Genomic DNA, 13,455 nt, shown 5'->3' on the forward strand with positions numbered 1-13,455 from the left:
AGGCAGTATGAGAACAATAAAGAGCTTTTCGAACATTAAAGCATGGAGACATGTCAAGGAAAAGAAAAAGGAACCCAAAAAAACGAGCATATTATGTACTCTTAAAGCAGAACTTCTCATGAGAATTCTTAGTAAAATGATTGTTGTACTTGAGGGTAAGTCCCTTCATGCAGTTCACAGTAGAATCAGCTTAAGAAATATGCCCACTGTTGACTAGGCTGTTTCCTGGGTGATTTAACCAGCAGGCGCAGACTCACTCTGAGCCTCATCTGGGTAAATTTCCACTGAGACAAATACCCCTTCAACCAGAGAGCTGACCTGAATACACCCTAAACCCACACAAGAGAGCCAATAAACAGCTATAAACCATGTGATGGGCCAAGAAGAGCTAACATCTATCTCTATAACTGACTTTATACAGAAAGTATGTTCTGATATTGTTAGATTTGAATTGCCTCCTGACAAAATGACACATTTTTGGTCTACAGCCCACAAACATGAGCTGTCTTGCTTTACATAACTGCCTGGCTTTGGGTGCCTGCTTTAAGCAGAGGTTGATGTTTATGTTGATGCAATTTAGGGGCATTTTGAGGTAAACCTTGTGTTTGTATGTACTTTACATTTCAAATGATCTCAACCAGCAGGGTGCAAACAGCTCTGTCACTCATCCAGGCTGGATAGGAGCCAAGGAAGCGATACCTAGCCACACCTTTAATTCCTTTTAAGCGTGAGTTACTTTTTCCAAGAATGTTTACACCTTTTTTTTATTACTTTCCCTGGCTCTCACTGTGATATGTACCCTTAAAACATTTGGCAGGTTTCCATTAAACATGAGAGACATGAGAGAAGAAAAAAGTGATTACATGTTAGATTCAGATCTTGAGTTTGAAAGAATAAGAATTGATTACATGTACTGTATGGACATTTGCCTTTAACTGTTGCTTGTTAATTATTATTTGTATCCATGACTAAAACCCTCTCATTTGAACAGGCTATGATGTCCTCTCCCTTTCCTTCAATAATCGAACACTGTTGTCTCATATTCATATTTATTTTTTGAAATATTCACTAAAACTGAAGTACATATACTGACATGTAACGTTTGAGTTGGGCTGATAATAAAACACTTTAAGAAGGTCGCGGGGACGTTTTTTTTGTGGTTAAATAAAAAACACTTATAGAAATCTAACTTTTGTTGAGTTTTTAACTGAGCGTATATTATTTAGTATTACATGTTCAATTATGTCCACGTTTTTATTGAGTAAACGTTTTGTACGTACAGTATTTACCTTGTGGTATTTAGTTTTCGCTGATTTGGAAGTAAACATAGGCTACTCTTTAATTGCATATTCCGAAAAAAAAAAAATATTAAAGTGGTAATATCCCTTAGCTTCATTCAGAGCAGACCATTTAAAAAAACACTTAAATATAAAAATACGTTTAAAATAAAGGGGGAGGTTATAAATAGTTAATAAATAAAATAATAATCTACCAGTGCCGGGAATAAATTCCCCACAGTTGATGGGACCTCTGACCTAGTAAATAGGTCAGGTGACAACAGCTTCATCAGTGATGAATACACAGCTTTCAGCAGATTAAAGTCTATTGTTTAATGGTGATTACATCTTGTTGAAATTGTCTAAAAGGTCATATGAGCTTAATGCATACTCTTTTTGGAGTCAATTTGACCTGTGTGCACCTACATCATCCTTCAGGGCTAGTTATTTATACACAGGAAGCTATTTCTGATCAAAGTTGCTGTTATCTGTATCAACAAATATGTGAAGAGACATAACAGAGCGACGCATGCATGAGGAAGTATGTGTGATGATGGGTGAGGAGGGAGGCAGCAATCGAGGAAAGGAAAGGAGAGGAGGTAGTTTAGAGGGGAGGGGAGGCGTGTTCACTCCCTGCATGCTCCGGGGATTAGCTATTTAAAGTTCAGTCTCTCCGCGCCACGGAGACCTTTCCATTCTGCAAACAAGGACGCACAGATCAGAGCGCATTTGGATGAAGGAAGCGAATGAAAAGGCGCAGATGAAGTGAGGATAGTCGTGTTGCAACAAGGAAACATCACTAGTGTCCATTTTCCAACCACTTTCTGCACGTCTGTTTCACCAGGTAGGTCATAAGGTATTTATAAGACCTTTCAAGCTCTGTTGACGCAAAATAAAGGGATAAATATAGGATATAATACTAGTTGCAAGCCTCTGTTATCAAAACAGCTTAAGGGGTGGTGTTTTGGAGGTGTGTCAGGAGTATCATAAAGAAGCCACAGAGCCTTTTGTAGTGGAAACTGTTAAAAACACTTGTCAAGCCTCATTGTGCACGTCTGAATGCGCACCCATCATTCTCCTTAACTGCCCATGTCTGTCAGTTTAATTGGCAAAACTGATTCGCCCGAAAAAACGGGATTTTACCTTTAAAGAAAAATGTATTCTGGCTTTACATGGCAATTAAAAAGGCAGGAATTAATTTTTTCGACTTTATATACTTCAATGGTGTAAACAACAAACGTCTTTGATAGTTTAATTAGGAAGTGGGTGAGATAAGTGACGCGTAGTGCTGTAGATGAAAGCTCGGATTAGCCTGTCTGGCGCTTCACTCTTTGCACCTTAAAGTGCAATTATCAACTAAAGTTAAACAGAACAACAAATAACAAAACTAGTGGTGGAACTTCGTTTCTCATATTCAACAGTGTAGAAAAATCCTCTATCCCAGGTTAGGGACTGACGCCAAATTATCAGTGGGGTCAGAAAATGTGGAAGATATAGTTTTTTTTTGTTGGGACAAAAGGATAATCGAACTTTTGGTTGGAAGTAGAAAATGGTCTTTTATGTGTTCTGTCTGTAATCCAGATTTGTGGTCGTGTCCACGATTTAAAACATGTATTATGCTAATTTGTAACGGACTGACTGATAATATTAAACCTTATATTGACTGTTTAATCTCCTCACTCGTCTTAACAATTTATTTTGTAGCAAAAGTCATTAAAACAACCATTATCTAATCGGTTCCAGGGCATATTTTGGCCTGTGTTCTGCCAATGTTCTAGTTTCCTATGCAATATGAATTCAGTTACACTACTAAACATGTGTACCCATTATATTAGTGGCATGTTACGGTGGACAACATTGGAGTGCTAATCTGAGAGAACCCTAGCATTTGTTTTCACAAAGTTAACAATACGTTTTACTCCCAATAACTGCCCGATTAACTTTCAAAAACTCCCTACAAGAGAGAACCACCTCAAAATGCTTCATCCATTGGCTGTGATGAATATAAATAAATGAGGATTGTAAAATGCTATTAATGGACACACTTGGTCAGGTATACATGAAAAAATGTAGTGTTTGCGTCATTCTCACTGGCAGGCTTGTATGAGGCTTTGTGTAGTGGGCAGTGACACAAGACTGCACTTTTTTTCCCATAAAACCCCAGGGACCGACTGAGTGGAGAAGGGGGAGCTCAGCGGGAAAGTGGAGCTGTGGGAAGATTATTATCACATTACTGTAACATATGTGCTCTGCTGCTTTCTTTAACATTGTTTACAAGAGCAGATAAGGGGCTGAGTGTGGACTGTGTGAGGTTTAGAAAGGGAGAAAATGCAGGGATCACGCTGGGGTAAACGCGTGTGAGTTGCTTAACTCTCACACAGATTTCCCGGCCACATGCACAAACATGCACTCCAAAATATGGGAACCTCAAGCAAAAAGCCACTTGCTAATGTTTCGCAGAAGGATTGCACAATTCTCAGCTTCATCAGGGAGCTGATTGAGCCAGTGAAACCGGATTATTCAGGTGCTGCAGGCTGGAGCCATCAGAGAAAAACATAAAGAAATGGGGTCAAGGGACAGCTTTAGACCCTTTTCTTCTACCACACATCTATTTGTATTACCTTTCCTTCTCCACCTCTCCTCTCTGGTGAAAGCTTTTGCCTCTGCCTTCTGTGTATGAGAGCGTTTTTGCCGTCTGAGGTTGTTTTTCTCCTCCAGGCTGCCAGACCCCCACAGCCAATCATGCTCTGGGGCCAAAATTCCTCCCCACTGACCAGGGACTTAATGGTGTGTGTTTTGGCGAGCTCTTATTTATGAGAAAAAGGTATTTATACGTAAAGCATTTAGGGCGTAATAGGAGAAGAAAATTGCTATAATGTAGGAAGGGTTGTCTGTTGACTCTCTTTCCTTCACATTGTGCTATACTGTGAGTTCTCATTTCACGCACAGAACCTTTTAATTGACCTTACAATAATGGATTCACTGTGTCTGTAAATGGGATAGGGTTTCACGGACACACCTGAGTAAAAAGGAGAAGGGTGGTGCATTAGATGGTAAAGAATCTGATGAGAATTCACTGAAATTAGAGATGTCACTTAAAGGAAACAACCCTCCTCTGTGGCTTGTTTTCAAAATGCTCTGTGTGTGTGTGTGTGTGTGTGTGTGTGTGTGTGTGTGTGTTTGTGTGTGTGTGTGTGTGTGTGTGTGTGTGTGTGTGTGTGAGCTGTCACGTCTCCATGAAACTGACTCACTGAGTGAAGCAGCATGAGAAATCGGAAGTAAACGGGGTAGAAAAAAACAGCCCAACACTGTGATCTCCGGTGTGTTGCAACGCCCGTTTACTGTTTGTCGACAGATCTCCAAATCTTCCTATCTGTGATTAATGAAGAATGGCACTCAGTGCTTTATCCCTCTAAGGGGGGTTTCTGGGGGGGGTTTGTTTCAGACGCTATGTCTCCTCGTGGTCATTTCATTTCCCTTTTCAGTCATTAAAATGGATTCTTAGTTCATTTGTAAATCTTTTAGTTATTATGCGTCTCCTAGTATTTGTTTCGCACCTATTTGTGGTTGGTTTGTGTCTAATTTGTAGTTTTTAATCACTTTGTAGTTATAGTTTTTGTAATTTTCTTGCATTTATTTGTTGTTTTTAATATTTTCGTAGTTGTTTTGGGTTACATTGTAGTCATTTTTTGTTTCTCTGTAGTTTTGAGTGTCCTTTTTGTTATTCTGCATAATATCTTTTCGGTATTTTTTATTCTTTGTGGTCGTCTTGCAACCAACGCAGCTGTTTCTGTGGCTATTGATGTTTGACCATGTTAAAGATATACAAGTTTGATAGTCAGAAAGACAACTCTCCTTTTACCCCAAAGCACAATCAGCAGATTTACACCTTTCACTTCTCAATATCAATTCTCAGGGAAATGATAAACCGAAATGAACTCCAACCCCTGAATAGAAAGCACAATTGCTGCCTGAGAGAGGGGAGGGAAGTTCAGAAACAAAGACTAATTCAAATGAAAACAATAGCAGGAGTCTGTTAGTCATATCTTGCATACATCATACGACCTCTATGTCATCTGGCTGCCAGCAGAGGGTTAATAACGTCTCCGTCGCTCATTGACTTCCTGTTCCATCACAGGGAAAACATTGGGTTTAGCAAACTTTTTACTTGATATTTCAAAGAAAGTTTCTGACCAGTGGGGTCCAAACTGTTTTCAACGAGGGCCACAGACAGAAAAATAAACAAAAGGTCTGGGCCACTCACTAGAGTTGAGGTAGCCTATATATATTGCCTCATAAGTGAAGTTATAAGTTAGCAAAATCAATCAAATGTATCTAAATTATGTTTGATACTTGAATATGCTTTAATAAAAACAACAGCCTACATCACAGCTCTCCAGAGGGATCATTTATTTTGTTAGCAGCTCATTCCTTAAAACAGAAGCCTCAGATTGATTATAATAAGAGGATATAGGGTAGGTAGATTATCATTTATTATTACACGGCGGCAGTTGTATACTCGATTCTGATTGGTCAATTCAGAACATGTGACACGTTGTTAATCCAGTAGTATCAACTAACATTTGTTTTCAGCTTTAATTGATTGAATTTATTTAAAAAGTGGGCCTCTTAACACAATTTGCTGAGGGCCGATTCAAAATGGCTCGCGACCGATTCAAAATCGTAGATTGGACACCCCTGGTTTAGACTGTCATTCTCAAAGAGGACTTCTTGCATTAAACAACCATATCATACATTTTTGCTCCATTTGTTTGATCTCCCTTATATCTCTGTCCTCTCTCTCTACAGACTTCTCTACGATGGGTGTGAAGATGCTTCAGTGTTTTCCTTTCTACAGGCGCTGTAAAGAGCGCTGCAAGGGAAAGGACTGCCCTCCAGCAGAAGGTGAGGAACCGCTACATAGAGACCAAATGAACAGCCATTTTGTTATATTACACCATGAAAAAGCCTCACTCTCTCTCTCTCTCTATCTTCCTCGCCTCAGTTCCCATCGAGGAGATGAAGCCCCGCCTGTGCTCCACGACTTCCTGCAGCAGCGACAGCGAAGGAGCGGGAAACCTGAGTCGGAGCTCCCAGATTTATTTCTCCAGCAAGGCCAGGCTGTCTTTTCGACACCAGCTGGACAGCAACATCAACGCAGTGGACGCCACCTACTGAGGAGGACAGAGCGCCGCAGAGGAGAGAAAAAGGGACTCCAGTTGGTGCGTCTCCCATTCATGCCAGACGTCCGATAGCTGAACAAGCGCATCCATCGTCACCTTTAGAAAGCTATGCACACACAGCCACAGTTTGCATTTAACCCCTCTTTGCTCAATGCCAACAAAGAACTCTCGATGACTTGAACAAGGGACCGGAGAACAGACGGGAACAGACTTGGGTTTCATGTCTTTGCATTAAGTGTTGAGCCCTGACAGACTTGATACTGATGAGAGAAGACATCAGAGACTCGTTTACAGCATTCACAACCAGAAAGTGCACCACTTCTTTTTTTACTGTTTGACCCTTTTTTGATTCACTTTGCAGATTTTTTAGATTTGAGATTTTTCATTTAATAATGCTATGTGACACAACGCTTTTGAAAGCAATTGCATTTCTTTTTTCACTAATGTTTGGCTTAAGCTCACTCATTTCTTATCTTTCACTGTTATATTATTATTATTATAAGAGAAAAACCTCCTATTTGACACCATTTTCTTCCTACAGTTTTCCTGTATTCGCCGGACATTAACCGTAAGCGCTAATCATAAAATGAAATGTAACATATATCCCTTGATTAATAAGCCATTTTCCGTTTTTTAAATCTCCAGTACGTCAAAAGAAAAGTATCTTTATTCTTTAATAAAAAAACAATAACTAAAAATGTACACGACAAATGTCCTCGTTGTTTTTTTATGATGGATGTCATGTTTTGCTGCAGACAGTAAAGTACATATTTGATGGAAACAAAAATGAACAGACAATGCATCTTGTTGACAACATTTATTTACGAAATGAGTTTGTATAAAAAAACAAAAACAGCATACAGACAAACTTCTTCCAGACCTGTGACCACTGACTACATGTTTTTGGGTTTGGAGATGACGCCGTCCGGGTAGCGGCTCTTAAACCGCGCCACGACGTCAGGATCGAGAAGGTGAATGCCGTCGAGCTGGTTTCCAAGAGTTACCCTAGGAGACGAGGAGGAGGAGGAGAACAAAAGGTAAATCAGTACATACAAACCGTGAAGTTAAGATACTCTGCCTTAAGATTACACGAGGGTCCGTTACCAGTTGGGCTGGACGTTGTGGGGTCGCCCGAAAAGCTCGATCTTCCTCGTGCCGGGAGAGAGTCTCTCTATCATGCCGTAGATCTCGTCTGGTTTGTGGCTGGTGGAGCGGACCTGGAAAAAAAAAGTCAGAATATAAAATCAACTGAGGTCACTTTTACAGGCTGGAGAAAATCATTAAAAGCAGTCAGTATGAGAGGAGGTGTTTATTTACCTCTGCCACAATGACGTCGCAGTCCAAACCGCGGTTAAATCCCTGAGGGGTTCCCTTCACGCCCACCTGAAGAGAAACAAATGTGTTTTTACATTTCAGACACACTATAACAAAGAACGAGCCTGTAGCATTTAATTAAACACTTTTTAACTATGGGGCGGACTTATTTACAAAGAAGGAACATGCCGAGAGTTAGAAACCCCTGGAGGCAAGATTCTTCAAGCTGAGCTTCAGAGTTTGACAGAAGCAGATCAACAGATTGTAAGATAACTAAGAACAGAGGAAGACAAACACACCAGACAATGCTCCTTCCCGTGGTTCAGCCAATGGCCGGTCCTCCCTGTGCGGATGATTCTCTGAAGCTGGTTGGTCTTCACCCAGATGATTTCGTCAACTCGGTCGTAGCTGACATATGCAAATAAGCACATGAATAAAAAAGCAGCAGCAAGCTTTGATGGTACAATTTAAGCACTTTAAAAAAATCACTTCTAAATTGTTACTATGAATGCAATTGCGAAAAATCAAAGTTAACAGCAGGCTTTTCTAGCTATGAATGACGAGTAAAACAAACGTCCTTTAAATAAATGTCCTTTTTTAAACCATCAATGGTGTCGATGAACAGTGCATTTAAATAATAACACAAACAGTTAGCATCTAGCGACTCAATGAGACAACAAACAAATATGATAACGGAATCAATACATTTTTTTCACAACCTTAAGATAACGGATACCATTGAGCATTTTCTAAACTTCAAGACTCACCCCCACAGACTGAGACACTCTCTGCCCAGCTCCATCGCCCTTGAGAGAGGAGAAGACGTGCAGAGGATGAGTTGGAGCAGACACAATTTGATCTGGATAAATGTTTTTCAATGTCGAAAAACTGTAGAAAAAAAAGACTTTGTGGACTACGCATTGTAAGACATGATAAATCCCACGTATACTCGTACATTCGGTGGAGAAAGGCGTTTTGGGGGCGGGGACACTTTCACAATGGGAATATCCTACAGCCTTTTGTCGGCTACCATAAAAAAAAAAAAAAGATGATATATTGTTTCCAGGGGTAAAAGCTGAAGACAAGAGTAAAAGGTGTTTGGACCAGGTGAGTTAGCGTTTAGTTCAAGGACATCACGACACTCGAGGATCCTGGCTACCTGCCGGTGACCCAGAGGAAGAGGAAGCCGTCGTCCTGCAGCAGGGGGATGTGGAGCTTCCTCATCTCGTCGTCAGTCAGCGTCCCGTAGGGTAGCTCCATGTGGATGTCCCACGGGGGGTCGGCCATCACCACGGCAAACTTCCCGAGGATGGAGACGTCCAGGAAGCGGATATCGCAGCAGATCCACTGCGCAAGGAAACACAATCTCTGTTAGTCCTGCTGTCCTCACCCCATCTTCCTCCCTCATCCCACCTCTCTCTTCCTCACCTGCGAGGGGAACAGTTTGCCCTCGGAGTTGTCGGCGTCCCCTCCACACAGGCCCAGCTCCGTGCTTCCACCCTGGAGCCCCATGAGCCCCCCCTCTGTGTCTGGAGGGCTGTCGATCTCATAGTGGACGTATTTGCAGGTGTCCATGTGGAAGCACGTGTTGAGGAAGGAGCAGTCGCCCAGGCTCTCGTCCGTGTGCTTGTTGATGATGCGACTGTGGAGAAAAACACGCGTCACAAAGTAAACCGGCTGCATAAACACTCTTTTCATATGACTTCAGGTTGGACGAAACAGCCATAAAAACGCACAAAAATGTAAACACAGGAAAGAAAATATAAATATTTGACCCTGCGCAAATGTCAGCAAAGTTTTAAATCAGAACTTTGCAATTTCTATCCCAAACTTTCTTGTGAATGCTTAAACAAGGTGTCAGTTTGTTTAATAGGTTTTAAGTAAGTGTTGGTGTTTCTAATACAAGTAGTATGTTACACCTTGATTATAGTGACCCCTTCAGGCCAATGAGAGTATTTCTCTTATAGAAAATACAAGTAGATGGCAGAAAAAACATGGATGAAAAACAGCTGAATGCTTTGAACAGAATCCTGATAAAAGGATTGTATCACGCGTGGTGACATGAATAGAGATAAGAAAGGTGTTTATAGTATGCAGAGGAAGGAACACTGACCGGAAGTGTAACTTGGTGCAGGGCTGCGGTGTGTCTCCGGAGCGCCCACACTCCTCTTTGGTCCCGTGGTCGCAGAACTCTTGGACCTGGGCTCGGCCGCGTGACCGGAACTTTTCCACGATGGACTGCTCCTTCGCTGTGCTGGCATTCAGCAGCTCCAGGATCTCTCTGCTCACCTACACACACAAAAAACCTCACAACATATCAGCAATCAAACTTCTAGGCGTATATTTAACTCTGCAATGATTCTGGTAGCTCTAAGAGACACCTACCTTCTTGCTCTGCTGCTCTTTAGTTGACTGTTGGTTCAGGAGGCTCTCTATCTCCATGTCCAAGTGAGACGACTGGCTTTTACTGTTCCGGCCCTTCTTGTCGGCCCCGCTCCCTGAGGCCGAGGGCCCCGCCTGCTGTGTGGAGGCCGCCGGCGTCACCGAGCTGAAGGCGGAGTGCGGAGGAGAAGTCGAGCGCTGAAGGGCGGGCGACAGACCGGGAGTTCTCTTGTGGTGCGTTGGATCCTCCGTTTTCCTCTTGACTCCCGGTCGCCGGGCTCCAGCCCCCGTCCCGATCATAGCCCATAGCTTTGTGTGGTCCACTGACGCCACGATGGAGGGAGAGGAAGCTGAGGAGGAAGAGGCCGAGGCGGGCTGACGGACCTCGATGAGCTCCTGAGCTGAGAATTTAAGCAGGAGACTCTGGATGCTCCCATGACTGACTGTGGATTCAGACTGTAAAAACACAATCATTAAAAGCATGAAGTTATTTATATCAGGGGTCCCCAACCCCCGTGTTACTGCCGGGCCGCGAAATAGCTGAGAGTTTATCGTAATATTTGCAGAATTATAAATATATAAAAATATTTTATCAGAAAACATTCAATTAATTTATTTTATTTTATTTTAATTTTATACCAGTCATATTATTTCATACAAAACATACAAAATAAATCAAAATTGGTTAGCATAAGGTCTCAGCCTCTCGTGCGCAGATAAAGTTACAGGTGGTGTGCCAATAGGAAGTGGAGCACACAGAGACAACCGTTTAATCGCAGACTGTTATGTTTGTGGGGGAATGGCAGTGCATACATTATTTGAGATATATTTCGAACTCGGACTTCATTTTAAGGACATTGCGGCCAGGGGTGTAGAGCTATTTTTTTTATTTGTAAAACCTCCCTCACTTCAAGAAATGGCTGCAGCATCAGGAGCCAGTCTCTGAGAAGTGCAGCACCAGCGTGTACACACCGCCTTCACTGTTTTCCCCAATGCAGGAGTGTGTGTAGAGGTGTGTGTGGAGGTGTGTGTGGTTGAAACGACACACACACACACACCGAACGGCCCGATTATTCCCCCTATTACTCGTTGTATGAAGGAAATGTCCGGTCACAAAGGCGCATGATGTGTGTGTATGTGCTCAGCTCCGCTGTGTGTGTGTATGTTCGGTGTGTTTGTCTGTGTCCAACAACGGCATTTGTTTTCAAATGACCAAGAACAGTTTAATCTTAATCTCGATGTAGTGCTAAATGCTGTCGGAGTGCACCGGAACGAACGCCCCGGTATGACGTTATTATTGCTGGCAAACAAGCCCAGGGGTCTCTCTGACATTTCAGTTATATCAATATGTGTACAGTGGTCCTAATTTGTTTTAATTGTATCCTGGTTTTAAACTATGTTAATATGTTTTGGATGCATATTGTTCTATTATTTGTTCAGGCTGTTACATACAATTAGCCTTGGGAAGGTTGGGAACCCCTGGTTTATATGATACAGAACTAAACCTATTTTCACAAGCATTTCTTTACTTAGAGACTCACACTGAGTTCATTTGTGATGGCGAGGGAGTCTGTTGGCATTGGAAGGCTCAGATCAGAGAGATACGCCAGCAGCCTCTTCTCCAGCTCAGGGTCCGGTGGTCTCTCCGTCTCCTCCTGAGAGGGGGGGGCAGCTGGCGGAGCAGGGCTGTCACTCCTGGCTGTGGAACCTTCCGCACTGGTTCCACTGTCTGGTGGAGACAACATCACATCCTTACTTACAGACATTTTTTATGTGTACTGGAAAAAGGTTTTAAGATAATTTAGTTATCTTATATTCATAGTCTGATATAACTGAGCAGTCGTGTTTTGTTAAATTCCAGGTCCCAAAAGATTTCTGTTAAATTAGTCAACTAGTCGATTAGTAGATCTACAGAAAAATGTGTTATCGCTAAATATGGAGAATTACAGCTTTTTCTTTTATACATAATATTCATTATTTGTGGGTTTAAGACAGACATTTAAAAATACATCACCTTAAACAGGACAAACTAGTATGGACGTGTTTCCCTATTTTCTGTAATTATCTTGACGAAAAGGTAAGTCCATTAATCTAATATATAATCAATAATGAATTGAATAGTTAGTTGCAGCCCTAAATATCTTTACCCCAATTAACCGTTAAGCAAAACGTGCAGTGTAGCAATTCAACAAGTGATTAAGGTTGCATACTCGTGAGTTATACTGGGGACATGTATTGGAAATGACCCCTTTAAAATGTTCTGAAAATATCGTGCACTAAGAATTGTACACTGTTTGCGTGTATTTCTGTAAAACCAATTGGTGCAATTTGTACATGTGACACGTTTAATATCAGTAATAACTTATTAGAGAATAGCTTTGCAGCAGCGTAGCATAGTTACTGCTTTAGTTGTCAAAAAAGTATTTTAAGCATGTATTAGGTTTATACAGTATGCATGTATTGTTTGCAGGAGCGCAGTCGTAGTTTTTAAATATGAAAAAAGTGTCCCCAACACTTTTTCTAACAAACTCTGCAACAAGGACATTTTAAGAAGGTATTGTAGCCTCGCTAAACAAAACATGCACATTTTTCTTTATCATGGACCATTTATAGACTATAATTAGTTAACTTGTCGGAAAAATACTCAATCGATGACCCAAAAACAAGCACAATGTGTATGTGCAGCCCTGGGGCTAGTACAGAGGCTCCGTGGTGAGATCTTACCGGAGGACAACGCCGTGTCTTTCCGCCGCCGCTGCAGCCTCTCCCGCAGAGAGTCCAGCTGCTTCTTGTGCGCCTGGATGCTGCTCCATGTGTCCGACATCACCAGCAGAAACCAACGATATTAAATGCACCGACACCTGTCACAATGAACAGTGTTTAGACTAAAGTTGGAACACTGGCCCGCCTTGTTGCGAGCAAATAATGTATGGTCCAAGGCGGGAAAGTGTCGTACCAGCAACGTGAGTGAGAAACGTTCCGGCAGTCAATAATGAAAAGGAGAAGGGAGAAGAACATCTAGTTGTACCTGTCCCCTTATTAAAATCAATCAATAAATAAAAAACCGGCAGTCACAGCTGCTTAAAAAAACTTACAGTAATATGGAACCAAAATCACAAAAGTCAACACAACAATCCACCATCAGCAAAACAGGTCAACACAACACTGTCTAATTAATCGTTCTTTTTACATTTTCTTAAACCTAAATAAGTTCATACAGCCCTTTAAATCATTAAGTGAAGAATTCCACAAATACATACATTATTATACCTTTACAAACATTTACTCAAAGCTTTATT

At 41.6% G+C, this 13,455-nt stretch overlaps 2 protein-coding genes across 3 annotated transcripts; one reads left to right on the forward strand and one right to left on the reverse strand.

Moving 5' to 3' along the window:
* The first annotated feature begins 1,909 nt into the window (after positions 1–1,909).
* LOC307032321 (uncharacterized protein) lies at positions 1,910–7,162 on the forward strand. Of its 2 annotated transcripts, none has more exons than XM_079670209.1 (3): positions 1,910–2,133; positions 6,087–6,182; positions 6,283–7,162. In XM_079670209.1, exons 2-3 carry the CDS (start codon positions 6,098–6,100, stop codon positions 6,453–6,455), a joined length of 258 nt encoding a protein of 85 aa, XP_079526335.1. In that variant the 5' UTR covers positions 1,910–2,133; positions 6,087–6,097; the 3' UTR covers positions 6,456–7,162. The 2 variants fall into 2 exon arrangements, with proteins under 2 accessions (XP_079526335.1, XP_079526334.1); XM_079670208.1 differs by having other exon boundaries at positions 1,922–2,121.
* Positions 7,163–7,262: 100 nt separating this feature from the next.
* mettl3 (methyltransferase like 3) lies at positions 7,263–13,103 on the reverse strand. The gene is made up of 11 exons (XM_079670172.1): positions 12,881–13,103; positions 11,698–11,885; positions 10,160–10,612; positions 9,888–10,063; positions 9,203–9,416; positions 8,934–9,121; positions 8,542–8,580; positions 8,074–8,182; positions 7,778–7,843; positions 7,565–7,677; positions 7,263–7,465 (listed from the first exon to the last, which is right to left on the reverse strand). The coding sequence occupies exons 1-11, from the start codon at positions 12,978–12,980 to the stop codon at positions 7,354–7,356; spliced, it is 1,758 nt and encodes a 585-aa protein (XP_079526298.1). The 5' UTR covers positions 12,981–13,103; the 3' UTR covers positions 7,263–7,353.
* Between the last annotated feature and the right edge of the window lie 352 nt (positions 13,104–13,455).

Source organism: Notothenia rossii (genome assembly GCF_949606895.1).
Source record: "Notothenia rossii genome assembly, chromosome: 3".
Lineage (NCBI taxonomy): Eukaryota > Metazoa > Chordata > Actinopteri > Perciformes > Nototheniidae > Notothenia > Notothenia rossii.